The 24906-nt window shown below is 53.1% G+C and overlaps 8 protein-coding genes across 8 annotated transcripts; 6 read left to right on the top strand and 2 right to left on the bottom strand.

The window, feature by feature from the left end:
- PG994_013796 (Lid2 complex component) lies at window positions 1–5806 on the top strand (the record flags this gene model as incomplete). The annotated part of the gene is made up of 6 exons (XM_066865205.1): window positions 1–423; window positions 646–1426; window positions 1485–1685; window positions 1728–1813; window positions 1885–5144; window positions 5182–5806. 6 exons carry the CDS (start codon window positions 1–3, stop codon window positions 5804–5806), a joined length of 5376 nt encoding a protein of 1791 aa, XP_066708334.1.
- A 1172-nt stretch (window positions 5807–6978) lies between these two features.
- Window positions 6979–8178, top strand: PG994_013795 (uncharacterized protein; the record flags this gene model as incomplete). Its single annotated transcript, XM_066865204.1, has 1 exon — window positions 6979–8178. One exon carries the CDS (start codon window positions 6979–6981, stop codon window positions 8176–8178), a length of 1200 nt encoding a protein of 399 aa, XP_066708333.1.
- Window positions 8179–9552: 1374 nt separating this feature from the next.
- PG994_013794 (uncharacterized protein) lies at window positions 9553–11375 on the top strand (the record flags this gene model as incomplete). Its single annotated transcript, XM_066865203.1, has 3 exons — window positions 9553–10686; window positions 10747–11115; window positions 11169–11375. The coding sequence occupies 3 exons, from the start codon at window positions 9553–9555 to the stop codon at window positions 11373–11375; spliced, it is 1710 nt and encodes a 569-aa protein (XP_066708332.1).
- A 1048-nt stretch (window positions 11376–12423) lies between these two features.
- PG994_013793 (Beta-glucuronidase) lies at window positions 12424–14214 on the top strand (the record flags this gene model as incomplete). The annotated part of the gene is made up of 1 exon (XM_066865202.1): window positions 12424–14214. The coding sequence occupies one exon, from the start codon at window positions 12424–12426 to the stop codon at window positions 14212–14214; it is 1791 nt and encodes a 596-aa protein (XP_066708331.1).
- A 695-nt stretch (window positions 14215–14909) lies between these two features.
- Window positions 14910–16506, bottom strand: PG994_013792 (splicing factor 3a; the record flags this gene model as incomplete). Its single annotated transcript, XM_066865201.1, has 2 exons — window positions 14910–16346; window positions 16417–16506. 2 exons carry the CDS (start codon window positions 16504–16506, stop codon window positions 14910–14912), a joined length of 1527 nt encoding a protein of 508 aa, XP_066708330.1.
- A 405-nt stretch (window positions 16507–16911) lies between these two features.
- On the top strand, window positions 16912–18171 carry PG994_013791 (eukaryotic initiation factor 4a-12; the record flags this gene model as incomplete). The annotated part of the gene is made up of 1 exon (XM_066865200.1): window positions 16912–18171. One exon carries the CDS (start codon window positions 16912–16914, stop codon window positions 18169–18171), a length of 1260 nt encoding a protein of 419 aa, XP_066708329.1.
- A 403-nt stretch (window positions 18172–18574) lies between these two features.
- Window positions 18575–19982, bottom strand: PG994_013790 (uncharacterized protein; the record flags this gene model as incomplete). Its single annotated transcript, XM_066865199.1, has 4 exons — window positions 18575–19088; window positions 19143–19525; window positions 19610–19677; window positions 19754–19982. The coding sequence occupies 4 exons, from the start codon at window positions 19980–19982 to the stop codon at window positions 18575–18577; spliced, it is 1194 nt and encodes a 397-aa protein (XP_066708328.1).
- Window positions 19983–21560: 1578 nt separating this feature from the next.
- PG994_013789 (uncharacterized protein) lies at window positions 21561–22074 on the top strand (the record flags this gene model as incomplete). The annotated part of the gene is made up of 2 exons (XM_066865198.1): window positions 21561–21711; window positions 21806–22074. The coding sequence occupies 2 exons, from the start codon at window positions 21561–21563 to the stop codon at window positions 22072–22074; spliced, it is 420 nt and encodes a 139-aa protein (XP_066708327.1).
- Window positions 22075–24906: the final 2832 nt, after the last annotated feature.

Below are 24906 nucleotides of genomic sequence, written 5' to 3'. Positions count from 1 at the left end.
ATGGCACCGACCATCCCCATAGCCATGGCCGGCAGTGCTCCCGCCAGCGCAGCTGCGAGTTCACGAGCCTCGCCAGCAGGCGGCTCTTCCACTACCAACGGAACGAAACCGAAAGCAACAACACAGATCCACGGCAATGGATACCACCCAACCAATCCGCAAATACCACTGAGTTCGATGCGCAGCGCTCCTTTAGACCTCACATCAGTCGAGCGAAGAGGCCAGCCGACGGCGAGCCGTGAGGCTGTTAAACGAAGCCGACCGCATGGACTTGAGGAGGCGCCCACGTACCGCCCAACAACGGAAGAATTCAAGGATCCTTTCCAGTATATCCGCAAAATTAGCCCCGAGGCAAAGAAATTTGGCATCTGCAAGATTATCCCGCCAGACTCGTGGAACCCCGAGTTCGCGATTGATACCGAGGTAAGAGCTGGCCCATACTGAGAGGACTCGACCGCAGCGAAGAACACCTACTAATGTATCCCACCAGAAATTTCACTTTAGAACAAGGAAGCAGGAGTTAAACTCGGTGGAAGGCAGTGCGTGTCCCCCATCTCCATTCCCAGAATCCGTGCCACCGGTCGCCGCAGCTGCTAATACGAGCGAACCATAGGTACTCGAGCGAATATGAACTACATTGACCAGCTTGCCAAATTTCATAAGCAGCAAGGCACCAACCTCAATCGGTTGCCGTACGTCGACAAGAAGCCGCTTGACCTTTATCGCTTGAAGAAGGCTGTGGAAGCACGTGGCGGCTTCGACAAGGTCTGTAAGATGAAAAAATGGGCCGAGATTGGCCGAGATCTTGGATACAGTGGAAAGATCATGTCGTCGCTGTCAACGTCCCTCAAGAACTCCTTTGACAGGTGGCTCAATCCGTACGAGAACTACCTCCGCCAGGCCAAGCCGGGTGTCTATCAACAGCTAGAGTACGAATATGGCGGCCCCTTCACGCCCAGTCCAGCTCCTAGCCCGGTGAAGCGTTCCAATGTTGCGACTCCATCAAGTCTTCGTGGGGATTCACCAGCACGGAATGCCAGTGACGCCTTGCAGACCAGCATCGGCGCCAATGGACTCAAACAAGAAGTCGACACGGCTATGCCAGATGCAATCCCTACGTCCGGCGGGTTCACGGCCATCAACTCGGGCGGTGGCGGTGGTGGATTTACGGCAGTCAATTCCGGCTTCGCCAGTGTCAACCGCGCAACGCCGATTGATAGCAAGAACTTCACCCCTCCGAAGCAGTATGGCAGCCCAATGACATCAGCAAAGAACACACCTGATTTCAGACCTGCTGCAATTGGTGCTGCAACTGCGCTGAAGCGACAGCTGAGTTGCGATAGCCTGGATTCATCGAAGAAAGAGCTGGGCACTGACAAGGATGATTCAGAGGCCGGGAGCCGCCGTAGCAAACGGCTTAAAAAGGGTGAGTTGTTTCTATCTTCTCTATAAGTATATGCGCACCTGTGGTTTGGCTTCTATAGGATCTACTACCTCCTTCATTCTCATAAGGTTTTGGGTCATCATCAGCCAATGCGGCTATCATTTCAAGATGTCGACAGCTGTGTGCAACGGTTTCCAGGCAGAAATATTGGACTACATGGGTCTCCCCTGCAGCCAAATGCCATTTTGCGGACTACTAAGGAGAATCGATCGAAACCGGAGACAAGTTGTGGTTGCTTATTGTACGAAGTGTTTTGGCTAATGCAGACGACTTACAGATGCAGTACCGACTGTGGCCGGTTCACACATGTCTTTATTCCGACCTTCGGCTCCGCGAATCCCTCGCGACGAGACAGGCAACATTGCTGAGGTAAGTACTGACTACGTTTTCGCTGACGAATGCCTCCCACTGGAAATATACTGATACTAGTGGATTCATAGCGCTGCCAGACCTGTGGCAAGGGTGAAGAAGCTGGCTACCTCGCCGTCTGCGAGTCGTGCGATCATGGCTACCATGGCGCTTGTCTCGACCCTCCCCTAAAGTCCAAGCCTGGCGACGAATGGAATTGCCCACGATGCCTTGTAGGTGACGGCCAATTTGGATTCGAGGAAGGCGGTCTCTACTCTCTGAGGCAGTTCCAGGAGAAAGCCGCCGATTTCAAACAAGGCTACTTCGAAAACCGGATGCCCTACGACCCCGTGTTGAACTGCTCTCGCCCCGTTACGGAGGATGACGTCGAAAGGGAGTTCTGGCGTTTGGTCGCTAGCATCGAGGAGACGGTCGAGGTAGAATACGGCGCCGATGTCCATTGCACCACACATGGATCTGGCTTTCCCACTCCGGAGCGTAACCCCGACGATCCATACTCGACAGATTTCTGGAATCTGAATGCTCTGCCGCTACATCCCGAGTCTCTGTTCAGGCATATCAAGACGGATATATCAGGCATGACCGTGCCGTGGGTGTATGTCGGCATGATCTTCTCCACATTCTGTTGGCACAACGAAGACCACTACGCCTATTCAGCCAATTACCAACACTTTGGTGCCACCAAAACGTGGTACGGTATTCCTGGCGAGGATGCCGAGAGGTTTGAGAACGCCGTCAGAGAAGCCGTACCTGAGCTTTTCGAGACACAGCCGGACCTCCTGTTCCAACTTGTAACTCTATTCACCCCCGAGCAGCTGAAGAAAGCAGGCGTCCGAGTTTATGCCCTCGACCAGCGGGCCGGCCAGATGGTGATCACATTCCCCCAGGCTTACCACGCCGGCTTCAACCACGGTTTCAACTTCAACGAGGCTGTCAATTTCGCCCCTTGCGATTGGGAACCGTTTGGTCTTGCTGGTGTGGAGCGGCTTCAGGAGTTCCGCAAACAGCCTTGTTTCTCCCACGACGAACTGCTCTGGACCGCGGCCGAGGGAACGGGAACGGCGACTGGGCTGAGCATTCAGACGGCCAAGTGGTTGGCACCAGCTCTCGAGCGAATACATAAAAGAGAGCTGGCACAGCGCGAACAGTTCTTACGCAGACACCTCGAAGGGAACCAGCACACTTGCATTCTCTCGGTAAAGACCGAGGAAACCCACGAACCTTGCCCGTTGACCTACCAGTTGCTTGACAAGAATGTCCCTGAAGAGGAGTACCAATGTTCGTATTGCAAGGCGTATGCTTACCTGTCGAGATTCAAATGCAGAACGTCAGGCAAGGTCCTTTGCCTACAACACGCAGGATCGCACGCCTGTTGCGATCTTCCCGAAGCCGACCGGCTCAATGGCAAGGACCACATCCTTTTTTACCGCAAGGAAAGCGAGGACCTGGACTCCATGCACCGCAAGGTCGCCGACAAGGCCCACCTACCGGAGGCCTGGGAAGACAAATACGAAAAGACGTTAGACGAAGGTTCCGTACCCTCACTCAAGTCGCTTCGCGCTCTTCTCTCTGAGGGAAAGAGCATTCCGTACGACCTCCCCTCTTTGCCAACGCTTAAGGAATTTGTTGACAATTGCAATGACTGGGTCGAAGAGGCGACTAATTATACGGTGCGCAAGCAGCAAAACCGGCGTAAAAGCGACAAACTCTTGCAGAGCGGCGGGCGCAAGTCCATAGGCAACTCCCACCACGATCAAAAGGAACGCGAAATGCGAAGCATCGAGAATATTGAGAAACTGATCGACCGAGCCGCTACGATCGGGTTTGATTGCCCTGAAATCACCCAGCTGACGGAGCGAGCCGATGCCATCAAGGATTTCCGATCGCGTGCGCAGGCTGCTCTTGACCGTCTGGTCGTCCATTCTGCCACCACTATTGAAGAATTGCTTGAGGAGGGCCGGGGTTACAATGTCGATCTGCCCCAAATCGACCGACTGGCACACTTCCTCAAACAAATACAATGGAACACGAAGGCACGCGAAAGCCGTCTCACCTTCATGACCCTCGGCGACGTGAAGGACATCTTCAAAGAGGGTGTCGACCTGGAAGTGCCCATGTACAACGACCATTACAAATATTACTCGGAGAAGCTGGCAGCCGGGCAGCAATGGGAAGCCAAAGCGCATGAGCTTATCAACGCTGAAATCATCCATTATCCCCAGCTAGAGGCCTTGTCCAACCAGGTTTCTCACAACCAAATACCTGTTACCCGGGAGACGCTGGCAGCAGTGGATCAGATTCTGCACAAGCAACGAGAGGCACATAAGCAGATCCTAGATATGACCGAGCGCTCGAAGGATCCAGACTATACGAAGCGCCCGAAGTACGTGGAGGTCGCGGAGATCATGAAGAAGCTGGAAGACCTGAACTCAAAGCCCACCGGCACGCTTGACCTTGAAAAGGAGCAAAAGCGCCACGAAGATTGGATGCGAAAAGGCAAGAAGCTCTTCGGCAAGACGAATGCGCCATTGCATATCCTCAAGTCGCACATGGACTACGTGCTTGACCGGAACATGGACTGCTTCGACATTACCAACGACAAGCCCAGACTCCCAGCGGAACCATCCTCTCGAGCTCCTAGCGAGGAGAGGGATGCCAAGGCCAATCGAGCTTGGAACGACTCGTCCGAGGGCAGGGATGTATTCTGCATCTGCCGCCGGAGCGAGGCGGGCATGATGATTGAGTGCGAATTATGCCATGAATGGTATCATGGTAAATGTCTGAAGATTGCCCGTGGAAAGGTCAAGGAAGAGGACAAGTACACTTGCCCAATTTGCGACTGGCGCGTCAAGATCCCTCGTGATGCGGCTCGACCAAAACTGGAAGATCTCCTGGCTTGGCAGGACGAGATTGCTGGCTTGCCTTTCCAACCCGAGGAAGAAGAAGTTCTTCGGAAGATAATCGACAATGCCCAGGACTTCAGGCAAGCCATTTCGGTGTACTGCAACCCGATCATGATTACTGCGAATGAAGCCGAGACGCAGCGATTCTACCTGCGCAAAATCGAGGGCGCCGAGATCCTGCTCGCCGACGAGACCAACTTCTTCCGCCAAGAATTGCACAAGTGGAGTCCCGTTGCACCCGAGCCGCCACCTATACTGGAAGTGTCCAAGAGTACTCGCAAACCACGACCCACTAAGCTACAGAGGATCTTGAACCAACATGGCGTCGAGGACCCGGAAGATCTGCCCGATAGCATCAAGGGTAAGGCCCTGAGCCTGAAGCGTAAGCAAATGAATGCCGAAGCTGCATTGGCTGCTCACCCCTCCCGGTGCCAACCCATCTGGGTACCCCCCTAATGCTACTAGTCCCTCAACTCACTCCTATGGTTCCGGGAGCCAACACTTCTTTGGCCGTGGGTCACAGCCTTCGACGCCTGCAGCCCTAACAAGCACCGCGCATGGTCATCCTCCTCGTGGCCCGGACTCAACTTCGTCTAGTAGGCCTGGTTCCGCCCTTCGAGGGGGTGATCCCATGGATGTCGACGGTTCTGGCCCGGGTCTGCATCCCGACTTTTTCATGAGCGCTGGTAGCAACGGGCCGGGTCCCAGACTCATGGCCACTGACCGCGAACCCCTTTCTTTGGAGGAACGTCTGCTGAGCGGTCATGACGATGTGATGAACCCGCATGGCGACATCAGTAAGGCTAAGGCCCTTGAGATTCTGGGCCGCACCGAGAATGGACGCCGCAAGGCCGAGGAGCTCTTTGGCCCCGATGTCTGGAGTGCAGAGGGACTGAGGCGCGGCTCTGGTGGCATCGGACGTGGCATTACGCAAGCACCAGACGAAGAGGACAATAAGGATGTCGATCGGATTATGCTAGACTTCACGAACGCTGATGACGACGAAGGCGACGCCGCAAAGAGGGGAGCTATCTCGGCCGAGAGTTTTGAGGCTGAAAGAGACGATATGGCTATGATGGATTCCGACTGAAAGTGAAAACGACTGAACGGACGGCGCTAGGAGTTTTGATTGTTTGGTGCATGTGGTCGGTCATATTTAGATCTCAAGGCGCGTTGCATTACTACATACCCATGTCAGCTAAACATGGCTGCGGACTGATTATTCCCACTGCATATCGGAGGCGGAACTACATCTGTGTATGATTACATGGCTGGACTGGAGGGCGACAGCGACACTAGGAAATTTTGTTCAAGTAACTTGACAGCGACTAAATATAGTTATACTACACCAATCACGATGCGTATGCTGTACCGCGATTTGTCTCTCCATGATTGTGCCGCTGGTAATAGCTTGGAGTATCACGATCTTTCCTCCTCCTCACAGGATGCTGCGGGCACGAGAGGCAGTGATCGGCATTGATTCCGTGACTGCTCACGAGAAAACGTTCCTCCACTGCTGTGCCCATCGACATGCCATGTAGACGATAGCAAGGTGGATGAGGTGCTCGCTCACTTCACCTCGGAGGCGAGTTGAAGACGTATTTGCGTACTTACTTACGGCAGCCGCTCGCCTCGTTGAAGTCCGTCGGGTATGGTGTCACAGTAACCCCACTCGAAAGCTCAGTAGAGTCCACCGCTTCTCCTTTGGAACTGTCATCGGCCACCCCAAAGAGTGCGTGTTCAACGGCTCGATGGGCATATTCCGTTGGTGACATGGAGATCGAAGGAATCCAACATTATCCCAGATTGGCTGTCGAGGGGGCTGGACGCGGCACAGCGGAGGCCTAACGGAGGCACAGAGACCTAGCGGAGGCACAACGGAGAACTAGCGGAGGCACAGCAGAGGCACAGAGGCACAACGGGAGTAACACCTCGGCCGACATGTAAGGTGAGGTCTTGGTGATTCAATGATTGGAGGGATGTTCCAGAAACGTGATGGATGGATGAGGGGCCACCAATTTAACATCGTTGGTTTTTTCCTTTCTTATCTTGTTGGGTTGCACTATTTCCTGGCATCTTCTCCTCAAGCCAAAATATTCATATACTTCAGATGAGATCTCATTCGTATTCCTTATACCAGTTCCGAGACAGAGGATCGAGAGGATTCTTATATAAGGTATGTACGCAAGCCTTGCTCCCCAGACTCCCCCACAAGAAATCCTGAAGGATCACTCACTGTTCACGCAGCAATCCTGCGGCAAGATGCAGTTATTTACACATCCATCAACACTCTGGACCAAGTCTCCCACTACACCTTCAACAAGTCAAGGTTCTCTAGTCCTGGCTTCCTTGTTATCCAGACAACCTTTCAAGGGGGTGTATGCCATATATCTTATTTTGGAATTCCTCATCATTCTACCATGGCTTTTGGCCCGCTACAGCTTGAAGTCGACTCGGCCCTTCCCACAATGGAATCTGAAGACATGCATTACGACCAGAGCCGTCCGGCAAATTTTCGTGTACCACACCGTTACTCGATCAGACGGTCTGGCGAGTGTCATCTCGGATCATCAGAAAGCTAAAGAGCATTACTCTGTGGCGACACCGGTAGACCCAGAGCTCTCCCAAGTCCTGAGTCCTAAATTTGCGGATCCAGCTGCGGTGGGCGGCTTATGGTTTCCAGGCCCTCCGCCTGGGGCATCACCGAATACCCGCGATGAGAAAGTAGTGTTGCATTTACCTGGAAGTGCTTTCGTCCTGGCACTTGGGCGGGAGATGTTTGGGCGAGAAGTTGCAAATGTAATGTCTCGACATCTCGGGGCATCTCGGACCTTGGTGGCCCAGTACCGACTGTCCTCTGGCACTGGCGGCGTCCGTTTCCCGGCTCCCATACAAGATATCGTCACTGTCTACCATCAAGTGTTATCTCTCGGGATAGCACCGCAGAATATTCTTCTTTCTGGGGACTCGGCTGGGGGTACCTTGATCATCGCCTTTCTGAGGTATCTAGAGGCCACATCGAAGCTTCCACCTCCGGGTGGCGCACTACTTTGGTCTCCGTGGGTCCACGTCACTTCCCATGCCGGCGCAGACCATGAAGCGAGCCGGAACTTCGAGCACGACATTCTGCCTGCCTCGCTGCTCCAATGGGGCGTTGACGCCTATCTTCCTGAACGCCAGCCAACTGCCGATGAGCTGCCCTATATCTCGCCCCTGCACCACCCCTTCCGGACCAGCGTTCCGTTGCACATCAATGCCGGCTCCGCCGAAGCCTTTTTCGACACGATCAAGGAGTTTGCAGACGAGATGGCAGGCATGAACGGCAATCAAGTCAGATTCCAGCCGGCAGAATTTGCGCCACACGACCTGGTCATGCTTTATAAGGGGTATGGAATGGAACGGGAGGTAGAGCTGGCCACAAAAGATGCTCTCGAGTTCTTCGGCTGGCAGGGACCAGCATAGAACTTGGTATCGCGGATAGAAAAGGAACAACACAATTTGGCCTATTCATGCCAGTCTTGTCACCAATCAATGGGATTGGCGCGACACTTCTTCATACATACGTGAAAGTATTCCCTATCTGGTAATCGGGTTTTAGCTCACACGCATATGCGTCGAGTAAATCTATATGCCATCATATAGCGAATATGCTGTTTGATGCTCTATTTAATTCTGGCTGTGATCAGGTCCCTTTCATCCTACGTAGCAAGATATATCAACATCTAAGACTTGAGACACTGCGAGTACCCTGTCTATACGATTGCAGGTGACATCATGATCTGTATTTGGTGTAAGAGTCAGTGACCCAACAAGGGCGCTTCAATACCGCGTATTGGAGACCGTCTCCTTGGTATTTGGGTACCTAAGCTAGGGTGCCGAATTAGGGTGTTGGGCAGGTCCAATGTGAACGATGCTTCGCAAGGGAGAACAAGGAGAAAGGGGGGTTGACGGACAGGCGGTTATTATCTTACATTCGAGATGATTTACCGTCCCCTCAAACCGAATTGCATTGACTTTTGCGTCCAGTCAACGATTTAAGTAGGTGGTTTGATGTGACACTCTCCCCATAGTAGCCCTTGTCACCTGATACATAGATGACTGCTGATGTTGTGTACATGGCTGATATTCCACTACTGCATTCTCCTCCAATAGTGAGCATGTTAATATATGTAAATAGCTTCCCAAGCCAGGCATCTACCACTCGATAAGATCGCTGATTCCCCTTACCAGGCATCACCCAGAAGCCGGGTGGTGAAACTATATCTACATCGCAATAAGGGGACCAAGACGCCCACCGAAAAGTGCAGGCTGGGCTTCATTTTTCACGCCTTAAAGAGGAACATGTACGTACACATATAACCTGTGCCTTTGTAGAATCGATCAATTCTGTTGTAAATACCAATAAGACCAACGGGGGCCACCACAGTAGCAAAAGAAACCGGCTGCATTTCGGGCATTTAGGCAGACTTCAGTACCCAGATAAAAGCTGGGTGGTATCGAGAACACTGCTGAAGTATATTGACCCTGACTTTGAGCACACGTCAAGGATTGGTGAAGCGATTATCCCAGTGTAGGTACTGAAGTATATGCTGAACAGCACATGCAGTGGGCCTCCGCTTTGAAAACACCCAGTTTGGTTTCCTTAACGACATCAACACGAACTGGCAGGACCACAACCGCACTTTCCTCTTGACCCTCATAAACAAACAACCTTATGTAACGCGTTCTACCCTTTCCCTGTCCTTCCAAATCACAACCCACCAAACCTTTCCTGTTGACCTTCAACTTGACCACGCAACTGACACCACCCATCCATTCCCTCAGTTCTTGCCAACCATGGCCGCCCGTCATTTAGGCGCAGATCAGAATGGAGAGCAGACTGATGAAGAGCCCAACATCTCTGTTGTGCCCGTCCCAAACCCCATCCTTTCCCGGTTCGGGCACTTCCTGCGCGACGAGCGTATTGAAGAGGCTGATGGCGATGACCCAGAGGCTTCCATGAATGCGCAGGATCAAGTTGATGCCTTGACAAACGCACCCGTCTTCACGACAGGTGCGGCGAACCATGTCAGCGATGCCTTGTCACTCGATCCTGGCTCCATGTCACTACTCATTCCACAGTTCGCTCTGATCGGCAATATCCAAAGCATGTCTGGATTGCCATCTACTGCGCTCGAAAACCGCTTGGTCATGACGAACCTTAACATCCCCTGGTCTGCCTTCATCTGTGGCTCCCAGGGAGCTGGCAAGAGCCATACACTCAGCTGCCTCCTGGAGAATGCCGTCATGACCAACAACGACGCTGGTCAGCTGCCGTACCCCATGTCTGCGTTGGTGATGCACTACGACAACAACTCAGGCTACAACAACACGCAGCTCTGCGAGGCGGCATACCTGTGTTCTCGGAATGTGCCCGTCAACGTGCTGGTCTCGCCATCCCACATATGGGCCATGAAGAAAATGTACACTGAGCTGCCAGGTTTGCCGCCCGGCCACCCTCGGCCCAAAGTTCTCCCACTGTATCTGATAGAGGATCATCTTGATGTCTCTAACATGATGAAGTTCATGGCTGTCGATCCAAAGGCAAGTAGCACCCCTCTGTACGTGGACGTCGTCAGAAACTTGATCCGAGAGATCGCAATGGAGGGTCCTCGGGTTTTCACGTACACCGAATTCTGCCATCGTGTCAAGCAGTTCCCGTGGCTCCGAGGCCAGGAGACGCCACTAAAGATGCGACTGCAACTGATTGATAGTTTTGTCGCGCCTGGTCAGCACACAACGAGCACAAGGCCTGCACCTGCTGCTGAGGATATATGGGCTTTCAAGCCGGGCACGATCACAATCATCGATTTGGGTGACCCTCAAATCAGTTCGGATGATGCATGCGTCCTCTTCGCCATCTGTCTTTCCATCTTCCTCAAGAGCCCCTCCAAGTGCGGCCGTGTCGTTGCTATGGATGAAGCCCACAAGGTAAATACCCGACAGGTAAAAGGATGAAAGATGGTCGATACTAACCGAGATACTGGGCAGTTCCTGGTTCAAACTGGCGAGGCCCGTGTGCTTACTTCGGATCTCACGTCAATCATCCGCCAGCAACGTCACACAGGCACACGGGTGTTCATTGCCACGCAGGAACCTACCCTGTCGCCTGAGCTGATCGATCTAGCCAACGTTACGTTTGTCCACCGTTTCCTATCACCGGCGTGGTACGACACCTTGAAAAAGCATCTAGCCGGTGCCAACAAACACGATGCCGGCGATTCCAACGAACTTTTCAGTACCATTGTCAAGCTGCGCACGGGGCAGGCACTCATGTTCAGTCCCACGGCCCTGACTGAGTTGCCTCATTCCCACGACCAAAGCGTACAGCCTCTGGGCAACGGATATTTGAAGATCAATGTAAGATACCGTACTGGCGCTATTCCGCATGAAATACTAATTCGGGACGGCAGATCAGAAAACGTCTGACTGTAGATGGAGGACGCAGCATGGCTTCTTCGGAAACAGCCACGCTCAGCTCAGGCCAGACACTCGACGTTCAGGTCCCGATGCATGTCGTACTCCGACCTCCGCAGCCGCTGAACCCCAAGAGGCATCGAAATGGAAACGGTCGTGACCATCCATATCGAAAGAGAACTAGGGCTAGTGGTCAGCCTTGAAAGGCGATGGCAATGTGTTGCCCTCTTGATTATGTTATGCGAGCGGAACAAGATCGCGATCTGATTATGGACTGGCTTGGGCTGATTAGGTACGACGATGCAATACTCAAGGACGAATATTGTGCAATCGGATGCAGTCACTCAGCATCTTTGCCAAGTTGCTACCTGTATCAGAAAGAGGTAGTTAGGTTGTGACACAAATAAGAATAGGTGGTTGGGGTTCCAATTGAGTTCCCGTTTCTCATGCCGCGACCCGACCGGAGCAGAAGATTGAAAGGAGTAAGCAGGCCAGTAAGGTAGCATCTGCCCAGGATATGCCGGCAACCTAGTCCACTATAATTAGCCCTATCTTTGCCGATCTAACCCTACCAATTTGCTGCTGTAACCTTGCTTTTGCGACTGCCTAACCGCCTAGGGAGAAGGCCCAGCCATGCGGGCCGCGGTTTGACGTCACCAATCGGCCATCTCTCAGGCTAACAACGCGTTCGTTTCATCAAAGGAAACATCGATTGACGATTCACAATTTACCACTTCCCACTTATCATGACGAGAAGGGCGGACAGCGGAGGTTTTCGGCCAACGTCTGCGTCTGGGCGATGCCTGCTCTCCACGCTCTCCACGATGCGATGCCACACGCTGCCACGGTGAACGATGTGTGCGTCACCCTCCCCTGTGCGGCACTCAGGCCAAGGTTTGTTGAATATGCAGACTCCATGCAAAGTCAGGATAGTAGCTGGGATCGCATCTATTCTTTCCCAAACTACCTACGCAATCGCAATCCTCAAAGGAACCATGAGTGGGGACGAGCTTGACCCGGCCCAGTTTCGCGCTCATTCTTTCCGCGATGCCCAGATGGGTTTTCTGTTTTGAATGATTCTAATACCTTGGGATTCCGCCGATCTCTAGTTCGGAAGTTTCTGTTTTCTCACTTCCCGTGATTGCTCCTGTTTTCTTGGTATATTGCATGCGCGTGTGCTGTGGTCCAGCAAAGCATCCTCATCCTTTCTTTCTTCTGCCTAAGTAGATTTTGCCATCACCCAGCAGCGCCATGTCGAAGCTCGCTCGCACTCTCGTTGCAGGCCATTGCCTTCTTTCGGTTCTAGCAAACGATGCCCTATCCGTGACAGTCTCCGACACTACGCCTCTGGGCGCATCGGCATATGTCGATCCCTCTTTTGCTGGCTTCGGCATTGAGCCGTCCAATTTATTCTCCTTTATGGGCCAGGAGGAGCCCAACAAGCTGACACTCAACCTCGTCGACAACCTCGTGAAGCTCACGGGCCGGCCGCCACACTTCCGCATAGGTGGAAACACGGCAGACAACTTCATTTATCGCGAAGACCAAGACAAATGGGATTGGAAGAAAAACCCCAACCCAAAGGGACAAGGCAACTTTCCCACAGACGAGTTCATCATTGGCCCGCACTATTTCGATGCAGCCAACCGCTTGCCGAAAGGGACGCCCGTCACTTGGGGCCTGAGCTTGGCCTATATGGAGGATGACTATATCGAACAAATCACCACGACGGCCCAACAGGTCGTTGACAGGTGTAAGAACCTGAACCTGGTGTCATTCGAGATCGGGAACGAGCCAGATCTGTATGGCCAGAACGGCTTTCGCACAGGTGCCTGGGATGCCAAGGTCTACTCCGAACAGTGGCTTGACAGAGCAAAGGCCGTATGGCAGCAGGTCTTGAAGCCCAACAACATCTCCAGCGACTTCTTCGAAACTTCTTGTACGGCGTCGACCATTGGCACCACGTTCGAGATTAAGGATATGTCGACTTATGGCATCACTGCTGACGCACCGGGTTCATCCTCATCTTACATAAAGAGCTGGAACCAGCATGACTACTACTACTACATCGGCGTTTCCACTTATGCACTCACCATGGACCACTTCACGAAGCTGTCGACGACCGAGGACCAGTTCGAGGCATGGGAAGAGCAAATCGACCAAGCCCATGCGACGGGCTACCCTTACGCACTCCGTGAGATGGGTGTTGTCGGCCCCATTGGCATGGAAGGCATTACCAACACGTTCGGCGCCGCCCTTTGGTCCCTCAACTTCTTGCTCTACGCTGCTACGCTGAACATCACCTCGGTTCAATTCCACATGACGGACAACAGCAACGCCAGTGCCTGGCAGCCTGTCGAGAGATACGGTCGCCAGCCCTTTGTGCGACCTCTGTATTATAGTTATGCGGCTTTCGACCAGGTCATCGGCCCTACCTGCAATGCGCAGGTCTACCACGTAGAACCAAAGAACTACCCGGGTGGCTATGAAGGCTATGTCAAGGTGTACTCCGTGTACCAGGCCGGTCAGCTCGCCTCCGTGGTTGCCATCAACAGCAAGCCCGCCAACGTTTCGGTAACCGATAAGCCGAGCCTAGACATCAAGGTTTCGCTCCCCAAGTCGCTTTCGGGCAAGCAGATGCATCTTGCACGCCTGACTAGCGAGGGTGCCGACGCCACGGACAAGACGGTCTGGAACGGTATTAGCTACGAAGAGAACAACGATGGCTTGCCGTCCCAGGCCCATGACGATGACGAAATCACATCGGTTGGATCGGACGGCACACTCACCATCTCGGTGCGCAATTCCGAAGCGGTCGTGGCGAACCTCAACAACAAGGTTGGCAAGGGCCTGAAGGCCGATGCTAGAGCCTGTGCTGCGTTTGTGGAACAGTCGCCCGGTGTTGGCACCTCAGTGGGGCCCGAGGGTGCAGGTGGTGGCGGCGATGAGGAAGACAAGAACGCGGGCGCTGGAATCAGTACGCGCGGGGGGCTTGTGGTTGCATTGGTGAGCTTTGTGGCCGGCACCCTGATGTTGTTCTAAGTTGCCTTGCATTCCCACGATTCTGAATAGCATGTTTTTTTTGATGACGAAGAGACCGAAAGACTAGATAAAGACGCTTGTTCTTTCAGAGTAATTAGAGAAGACGTGGAAAGAGGGTTTACACATAATGTCTACTTAACTTCATGAAGGAGGCAGGGCACCATAGGCGTTTTAGGGCTGGGTTTATATTAACGGGTTATGAAAAGAATATATCTATCTACACAAAGATCGTACATTCACAACATAGGCTGGGCTCCTTAAACATGAGAAAAGTGACTTGCGCCCCTTGAAGATGTACACAAACCCCTGCCCCGTGACCCTAGAATCAGGATGTCTCGTCTTCTCCGGCTGTCCGAACTCAATCCCTCCGTCCGCCACCTCCTCATTCTTTTTTTTCGGTAGATGACATCGCCTGTCCCCTTCTTAGTAGAACCCCCCTAAACCGCTCGGCTGTACAGAATGCTTAGCCGGATGCTGCTTTACTGATGCTGCCTAGTGTTGTGGCGTTTCTTGGCCTGCTATGTCTGGTATCACTTCTTTATGCAAGTGTGTAGTGTGTCGAGGACATAAACGAGTTAATACAGGGACTGGTCTAATAATGAATATGTTCTTGGTATGGATACAGTCCCTAAACCACCTACTCTGCCTGAAATCGAATCGCAGAAGCCCTCTGGAACGCCATCTGACTGGTATAATTACAAGAGACCCTGCTTCTGCAGGTCATAGTACACCTTTTCAGGCATCACGTTGCCGTCGGCGTCCTCCATTTGCACCATGGCGCCATCGTCAATCTTGCCCTTTTTCTTGTCCTTCTGGATCTTCTCCCATAGCCGCAACGCCTCGTCGATGCCCGTAATGTCCCTGAACAGTGACGTATTCGTGATGCCGAGGCACTTGAGGCCGTAGATGTGCCGCGCTTCATTAAAGTGCTTATCGAAGGCCCTCCGGCCCATGTAGACAAAGTTTCCGCAGACCTCGCAGGCGAATTCGACACCGAGGCCGTGGAGCTTGTACAGCCAGTAGGGGATGGGCTTACCATCCCACGCCAGGGGAAGCTTGAGGGGGTTGTAGAATATCTCGTCGTCGTCGCCCTCCTCGGCCTCGCCCGTCTCGGCGGGTTGCGTTTCCACCGTGGCGCTGAACAGGTTTTCGAGCTCTTGCTGGCGCTCGCGTTCCGTCATACCTTGTTTCCGCTCGACATTGACGCGGGTGTCGCTGCGCTCGGTACTCATGGCCGACGCGAGACGCTTGACCCGATGCTCTCGCTCGGCAATCGCGCGTTCCTTGAGCCTTGTCGCAGATACTCCTGTTCTGCTTTCGCCGTTGGAGCTGCCACCCATCTCTTGGTTCTCCTCTATCCTCTTCTGGCGGTCGGCAGCGGCTCTGACGTGTTTCTTCCCCGATAAGTGGCCTTTGTAGACATTCTCGTTCTTGAACTCTTTCTCGCAGTCCTCGCAATATACGGCCTCGGCCGAGCTAAGCTGGCGCGACACGCCAGAAGTTGAGACGGCCACGGTCTCTGATTTCCAGCCTTCCACCTCGTCCTTCTCCCACGCCCCGTTGAACTCCTTGTCAAAGTCTGCCAGGACTTTGTCGACATTCTCCAGGGGCCGAGTTCTCCGCATGAAGTCTTCCAGATACTGTGATACGAGCCCGGCATATCGGAAGTACTGGTCCGTCAATTTCTCGCCCCGTTTCAACCCCCCAGCTCCGGCCGAAAAGTTGTCGAAAACATCCAGGTACTGTAGGTAGCTGAGGCGCTTCGCGTTGGGGAGGTTGAGGTATGCCTCGTGACACGTATGGAGATCGAAGAAGCGGCCAAATGCTTCTTCTCCGGTAAAAAGGGAGTCCACCACGGTGGGCTGGGCAGCTTCGGCCTCGGTGGGCTTCCTGGGCCGATAGGCGCGCTCGAGGTTCTCGACAGGTTCGTTGGGGTATCTGGTGTGAAAGCTCTTGATCTCGGCTAGCTGCTTGTGGAACTCCTCCATGGGGTCGCCCGTGCCGATCTGTTGGATCTCTTTGGAGCGCGTACCGTCGGCATCGCGATAAATCTCGAGGAGCTTGGACGACTGAGCAGCTATGCGGTCTAGAAATTCAGCGACTTGGTGGTCCCGTGTGAGGCGGTCCCGAATCTAGAAAATAAACGCATGGGTTAGCATAGCTCCTGCGATCGCGAAAGTGTTCAGAACTGGATTAGCTCACGTGTTTGGGCTCCTCGCCGATGCGATCTGCGATGCCTTGTTCTAGGCGCTCGAGATCCTCGTGGAGGAAGCGCTGCTCTTCCAACAACATTGCGCGTCCAATACGGGGTATAATGCTCCGGCCGTGATGTGTTGCGCTCTCCAAATCGAATAATACAATCGCAAAGTCGGTTGATGATACGGAAGTGGGTGAAAATGAGGCTGGCCTGGAAATATTTGGGAGCTTCGCAGCACGGACTTTCGATGGCAACCCAGAAGATAAGATGTAGCCAATAGTGGGTAAGAAACAGCCGGTTTAGCTGCCACAGCGCTCGCATCCAGCTCCACCTAAATTTTCCCAGCTACCTTCTAAAGTTACTTCTTGACCATCAAGCAAGTACATACAGCCTTGCCTGTACAGTTTCATTCATTACGCGATAGCATCCTCCATCACCCCAAAGCGCCTGTCTTACTTACACCCTTCCCACCGCGGCCCCGATTAAAGAATACCATCATCATGGCTGAAGGAGGAGGTATCGATCGTCGCGCAGACGAGAAGATGGAGTTCTCTACCTCCAAAGAGGTCACAGTCCATCCCACCTTCGAATCCATGTCGCTGAAGGAAAACCTTCTGCGCGGTGTCTATGCCTATGGTTACGAGTCGCCCTCGGCTGTGCAATCGCGTGCCATTGTCCAAGTCTGCAAGGGACGCGACACCATTGCGCAGGCCCAGTCTGGTACAGGAAAGACGGCCACCTTCTCGATTTCGATGCTGCAGGTCATCGACACCGCCGTTCGCGAAACCCAGGCCCTCGTCCTCTCCCCCACTCGAGAGTTGGCTACCCAGATCCAGTCCGTCGTCATGGCTCTGGGCGACTACATGAACGTGCAATGCCACGCCTGCATCGGTGGAACCAACGTCGGCGAGGACATCCGAAAGCTCGATTACGGCCAGCACATTGTCTCCGGCACCCCCGGTCGTGTTGCCGACATGATCCGTCGCCGCCACCTGCGCACCCGTCACATCAAGATGTTGGTTCTGGATGAAGCCGACGAGCTTCTCAACCAAGGTTTCCGCGAGCAAATATACGACGTCTACCGATACCTCCCGCCCGCAACCCAGGTCGTTGTCGTTTCCGCTACCCTCCCCTACGATGTGCTCGACATGACCACCAAGTTCATGACCGACCCCGTTCGCATCTTGGTCAAGCGTGATGAGCTGACGCTGGAGGGCTTGAAGCAGTACTTCATTGCTGTCGAGAAGGAGGATTGGAAGTTTGACACGCTTTGCGATCTCTACGATACCTTGACCATCACCCAAGCTGTCATCTTCTGCAACACGCGCCGCAAGGTCGACTGGTTGACCGACAAGATGCGCGAGGCCAACTTCACTGTCAGCAGCATGCACGGAGACATGCCGCAGAAGGAGAGAGACAGCATTATGCAGGACTTCCGACAGGGCAACAGCAGAGTGCTCATCTCGACAGACGTCTGGGCCCGTGGTATCGATGTCCAGCAAGTTAGCTTGGTCATCAACTACGATCTGCCCAGCAATCGTGAGAACTACATCCACCGTATCGGCCGTAGTGGACGGTTCGGCCGTAAGGGTGTTGCTATCAACTTCGTTACTAGCGAAGACGTGCGCATCCTACGCGACATCGAGCGTAAGTATTTGTCGCCGCACGCTTTACCATACTCCATGCTGATTCTTGGACCAGTTTACTACTCGACGCAGATTGATGAAATGCCAATGAACGTTGCCGATCTCATTGCTTAGTCCTGACTCACTGGCTGTTGAACTTTGCGGGAAAACGGACACCCAGAAAACAACATCATAGATAGTGGCGTTGAAAAGGGAGAAAACCGGTTCAATCGTGTGCGGAGGAAAGGAACATATTTGCTAAAAGGTGAGATCCGAGCTTGTCCCTATCAATGCCGTACTTTTGCTGACCTGGTCGATACCAGTGCCTTAATCAGATTGACAATTTGACATGATCATTCATGGCCAAGACTCTCAAAGTCCCGTCGATGTGGTATCGCTATCACCGTGCTCATGTTCCCATCGGACCAATGTCTGCTTATACGAGACGCGTGGTGCTTGTAATCGAGGTCTCTTTACTAACGAGGCTCAAGTTTCTATATTCGAACATTTGTTATATCGGCCTGCAGTTCTGCGTCTGCTACCAAACCCTTACGCTTGAAAAAGAAGAACCCATCTGAGCTATCGGGACGCTCTTGTCTGTCTTCGCGCGTACCGATTCGATGAAGAACGGCTTTGTCGGTAGTGTCGGGCTCATGGCATGGGTTTTTGGACCACCAAAGCTGTGGATTGTCCGATTGTTATTGTCCTCTAGGTGCACATCTGGGCCGCAGGGGATGTTTCCTGGCCGGGATCCCGCGTCCACCGAGGTAAATAAACCCGAGTCGTGGGTTTGAAGCATTGGCCGTAGTCTTGCTGCGCCAACTGTTGGGGGAGGCTCGTAGGAGCCAGCCACGTCTTCCTCCAGTATCAACCTGGTTCTATGCGGATGCAGCTTATGATATAGTGGCTTCAACACCATGAGGGAGGCGCAGACAATTGCTGTGTTGAGTTCGATGCAGGACCACTCGGAAATTGACTTCCCAGCGAATGTGAAGTCAGGATCGCTTGCCCTGTAGATCCAAACAATGCGCAGAACCGAGATAAGACAGACACTACAGGCACAGTTAGCAGCAGCAACGTTTTGTAAAACCCAGGAAACCACTCACAATAGGCCGACCGCAAACACGGCAACTAGGCCTAATTTCTGCCTCCTGGGCAACCTTAATTTGTAGATGATCGGCAGTGGTATAAGGAATATAATCACGTCGGTGCCAGCTTGGAATCCCGTGGCTGTCCACCAGGGCCCTACTGGGTGGCAGTATCCATTAATGCTCTCGACAGTATGGTCCCATTTCTTATGGAGTGGAATACAGGCTGTCAACATTAATGCTAGAATGCCGCAAATACCAACGGCGACTAGGGCGAGAACGATCCACGCTGCACGTCGGAGGGTGTCGTAACTCTTGAACATGCGGATGTATAGGAAGAGAATCGACGCCTTGACGAGGCCCAACGACAAGTGGTAGAAAAGCGCAGTGTACCATACAGCCTATAGATAAAAGGGGTCAGTGGTCCTTGGGTCACTTAATACAACGAATATATCTTCGCATTCGACCAAGTTCATCTTACATACCCGAAAGTAGTTCGAGAGCCTCTCGGGGCTGATCGTCGATAGATGTTTTCCCAACGCGAAGTAGGCCTCTGGATCAGTGTGGTTTAGCTTATCTTGTTTCACAATTACAACACACATAAGGGGAGAGGCGAGATGGAAACTCACGTCTCCCGGTTCCTACGGAGGCGCCAATGGACAGTAGCAGTGCGCCTAACGCGAACCAGTCCTCGATCTCTATTTTCTTGATGATGTAGCGTCGTGTGTAGAAGCGCAGGGCAACGACCACGATCGCGACGGTGACCGGGACAACGGCGCAGCTGATGACCGCGGGATCGAGCCAGTTTACATTCTGAGACTCCGGAGGGGACGAGACGCTGGCCTGCGAGTGCGACATGGTAGGGTTCTTCGGCTTCGGGGTCTACCTGATGGGCGACAGGCGTGAATATGTCTATGCGTCTTCAGTCAAGACATGGCATAACATTGACACAGGAACTTTGACAACGCTTGCTTGGCCCCTTTTCCGTTGTGGCTCGGATGCCGGAGATGTCAGAAGTGATGCGGGGAAGGACAGGAGTTCGATCGAAAGATATAAACATGCAAGAGTTCTCCATGCTCGTCACTGTATATAACTGTTGATCTGTCGATGGGCTTGGCCCGATGCGCGGGCACGGTGAATAATGCTGTCTGCGCCAAGGTTCAGGCCTAGAAAACGCCCCTCATCATAGAATCTCATGTTCGCCTACGCGCGTATATCCGTCTCTCCTACCAGCCTCTTGTTTTTGCTACCGTCTCTAGGCAGAGTTCGTCGGGATAGCCTCACCGCATCAGCATGAACTTGTGGCGTCTTGCCCACCGCAGGCCACCCTCTACGCCGTTTCTACTATAAGTGCATACGTAGACTGCTCCGTACGGGAGCTTATTTACGGTTGTTCTTTTATAGAAATCATTTCCGTGTGTCTTCATTGTGCTGCATGACGAGCGATCCAGCAAACTCAAAACGGATGGAGATGGGTGGACTAACGTGGGTCAAGGCCCCCTTCTCGTCTACCGATTGGGACTCGTCACAAACACGAAGACTGAATGTGCTCTAAAAGTAGTCGTCGAGTCGCATAAGAAGGGGGGAAATGAGCTGCCCTACCACACTGCTATGTGCCCAAGGCGCTGACGCGGGCTATTTTTGGGGCACCATGTCGGTTGGTCCATGCCATGTTAACCACAACCCTTCCATGGCGCGAGCCGTCTGAACCTTGCCATATCATGTCCAATCACCACCATGTCTTCCTCTCCCGCATAATCTACAGATGATCTCAAACTCTATCTTGCTTTAGAAAGGGCTGGCATCGGCTGGTGGTAGAGCGCCGCTCGTTTCTTTGGACGTAGCGCTAGAAGCCAACAAAGATGACCTTCAATTCGGGGAAAAGGGGGTGGAATACAACACGAGCTGATACCTAGGGATGCTAGTGCTTAGTTCCTTGATATACCTTGATGGGGGGAGCTGAAGCACCTGGACCTGTAACTTCGGACATCTTAGACTTCGGTCGGTATCAACCGAAACTCGCCGATACGGCCGACTGCCGGTGAATTGTAGAAATAATCTTCTTTGGTAGCGTGCGAACTTACACCCACTTTTCTTGGCGAGCATACTTAAGTAAGTACGTATTGGGATCTCAGAGAGCATTGGATGTGACTTATCTCCAGAATAGTGCATTAAGGTATCGCGTGCCACTTCATCGATTTGCAGGCAATGCATTTTGTGCCTTGTGTGCTAGTCCACCCATATACGAATAGGTGAAGACATTATGTCTTCCTCACTACTTGGGACATACCTACGCATCTCGATATGGTGAGTTTCATGATACACAGGTCACATCGTCAGCTCGGCGTACTAGGGACACATGGGTGCGCATTATCCTCGAATTCAAGTGCATCCCGGTTGATGCCCTTCAAGTTCAGGTAGCTTACGGCATTCACGATGATACCGAGCTCCGCCAACAAGACTCTCCATGACGTCTCGAATACCCCTATCGTTCGCCGCGTCGCGTCCCCCAATACCCAAACGCGACCGACAAAGACTGCCTTGGATCTCAAGGCAAAGGAAAGCTTCGACAGCATCGGCTGTCCTCGTAACGAGAGGACTGTGCCGCCAAAAGCGCATCTTGCTTGGCGGGGGCGGAGGTGCCTCGGCCCTCATATGCGAGTGATTGATTGTACCGCTAGGTACGATTATTGGTCCAGCCGGCGCCGGCGCCCTCGAAATCCTTCGAGGGTGCCAAAGCGTGGCCTTCCCCGATGTGCTCGCCGAAAGCTTGGCGTTACAGGCTCCCTCTCCAGGGTGCCGGCCCCTGGGTGCTCGTGGTAGATGCACGATAAATACCGATGGGGCGCCGCACGAACCCGACGGGCGACGACAGCCCATACCCCGCGAAGATAGGTGTGGCCGTGGTTTCACGGCCGGCGGCTCGTATCTACCAGCCGTCGCAGGATAGTCCGATGCCGGTGGCAAGCGAGGCGATTCGTGTAGTACGTCCTAAGTTGTCCGGCGTTCCACGAGGAACATAAGAGCATGCAGCTGCACGACAAAAGAAGCTAGGATGAGCAGCAACCGACTCAAGACGTAGCAACGCTGCTATGGCGGCTGTTGTTCTGTAACGGACCATCCGCCTCTGCTGAATCATATCTCGGCAAGTTCCTCATGTTTCTCACGTCTGCTGCACGACGGCGCTGTCCGACACAGCAACATACAAAACAAAAAAATAGAGCACGGCAGAGTGCTGATACGAACCGTGTTTAGCGGTGTGTTGCTTTTCTCCGTGTGCTCTGAATATTGACACTGGAGTTGTTTGGATCATTCATCTTGGCATGGACTACAGAGCCTACATATTTCAAAAATCCCTATCACGAGCGCCGGTTCTTCAAAGACAAGAGCCCCCGTATGAATCAGTTTCTCGGCAATGGCCCGCGCCGGTCGAGACATGGAGCATCGAGGGGCTCCCAGTAGTCACGGGTGAGCGCATGAGGTGGGTTGGCGGTTAACGGTTGGCCTGCAGGTATGACATCAGTCCATGTCCTTATCGTCGTCATGCCTAGCCCCAGCGATTGCCGATTGGCTAAACCGACGTGACAAATGCCCGCATAGCTGCCCGCACAGCTATCGGCCCTACGAATCACGCTGTCGTAGATACGCCAATCGGCCTTTTTAGAAGTGGCCAGCAAGACTCATCATCCAGTCCGTTGGTGTCTGTACGGAGTACATGTAGGAGAGATCTGGAGAGGGCGTGAGGGGTCTTTTGTTTGAAATGGAAAGCATTAGTACCCGACAGCGAGGAAAGCGCCAAGACATCCGGCGCAAGACAGCGGAGAGGGGTTCAATTGCTGGAATTAAGGTAGTGCAGAAATATGTACATGTATCGATATCGCTGCTGTCGAGCATGGAACCTACATATTGTAGCATCAATAACAGATAACATGCTGGTTGCGACAAAGAATACCTAAATAGCAACATAACAATAATAGAGATAACAGAACCAAGCATGAAACCCGTTTTTTCCCCTGACGCGCAAGCTAAGTCTAGAGCTAGACCATGGCTCGTCTGAACTTTTCCCGGCATAGTCTTGGGTCCGTCTCGCGCCGGGAGCACGACAGCGCCAGATCGGTAACACAATAGTAGTGCATGCTCGCATCAAACCACATGGAGCCGTGCTACTTCCACCTAGCCGTAGTAGCCCAACCCTTTTTTTTCTTTCTCTCTTTCGAAATCGGGCGATGGCGAGAATGCGACATGGTTTACGGAGTAGGCGAGATGAGAGTTCCGGCTCTCCGTGCGTTGTTCGCTTCGCTGGGGACCTACACACAGTCCAGACTCTGGAGCATTCCAGTCACTCATTCCTGCGGCTGCGGCGGCGGTGGTGAACAGTGGGTGGTGGTCCCAGAAGTTTTGCGGATTTTCGATTTTCAATTGAAAAGAAAATACATGTTTGTACTTGTCATACGCGAATGGCAGAAAAGAGAACAGCGCACGGATAGTGGTGCCGACTATAGCCGACTAACCCCGGATTTGTGAGCGAAGTGAGGAGGTGGTGTTGCGGACAGTGGACTTGCGGTGCCGCTGGCAGGCTGGCAGGCTGGGTTGTTGTTGTCCTCTTGCCTCTTGGCCGTCAGATACAAGGTGTGACAAGCTTGTACCGGCTGCACGGCGATGGAGTTGACAGGGCAGTCTAAAATGCGGTGGTCGGTGCATTTGGTGGGAAGGCTTGTGCCCGCTTATGCACGCATGTATCGGAGGCACAAAAAAGTAGAGAAGATCCCCTCAACCAGGGTGGCTCGTTTTCCACCACTTGTTTAGTCACACTCTAGAACACCGAAAACACCAAACCACCACGTTCTTCTTCCATCCTTTGCAACTCACGATCCCCACTCATCATTCCTTCCTTCCGCTCCCACCCCTTTCCTGTCTGCCGCCCGCGGTCTGCAGCTTGCAGTCTGCAAAATCGCACGCGAAGGTTACGTGCCTTCATTTGCACCTGTCACATTTAATGTAAGATGAGATGAGGAGCCGAAATGCCCCTTGGGCTCTTGTTCAATATTAATGATTGTTGTTTTTTGGTCGCGGGCCATGCGTTGGGCTGCAACCGCTGGAGGCAGGGCCCTTTGCTGAACAGGGTGCTTGGCACTGGCTTAACCCAACAAGGTAACCCGAGACGTCTCTTCGCTTAGGCCGTGGTGATTGGCGGGAAGAAAAGAAAAAAAGTCTTCCATCCCACGCCCATGCCCACGCAGCGCAACACGCATGCATGCGCAACCATCACTTGCACTGTATCGTACCGTCCCACGCATCATGTGAAAATCTGCTCTTTCCCCTGCGGCTCTGCTCATAGCCCGTCGCATCACCTGCGATCTTCCCTTTGATCGTTCAACGCAGTGGCCGCAGTGGTCGCAGTGACACGAGACGGCGCCAAACGCTTGCAGACGGACTACACACCGATTGCGATCGGTACGCCCGGGAAGCCCTGCCGGATCCACCCTTTCAGCTTTCGGTGGACACCTCCCACCCAGCAATGCCAGCATAGCCCTTCACGATAATTTCAATGGTGTTTTCCCAAGCTCCATCCAACCCGTCCACGAGGGACCTGGACTGCTCCTTTCCCAGCAGAAGTCCCCACTTTGCAAGCTCTTTGCGTCACTCTACCAAACAACAGGAAAACTTGCCCATGGCCGTTCATGGGCAACCCCCACCGCCAAGTTTCAACACAGCTGACTTTCCTACAGTTTGCCTGCTATCAAGTCCAGCCTAGATCTTTGTCCCTGGTGGGGTCGACAGA

Source organism: Apiospora phragmitis (assembly GCF_038363925.1).
Source record: "Apiospora phragmitis strain CBS 135458 chromosome Unknown utg000013l:1.0-2965645.0:1.0-2969333.0, whole genome shotgun sequence".
Taxonomy (NCBI): domain Eukaryota; kingdom Fungi; phylum Ascomycota; class Sordariomycetes; order Amphisphaeriales; family Apiosporaceae; genus Apiospora; species Apiospora phragmitis.
This window is presented reverse-complemented; position numbering and strand designations above follow the sequence as displayed.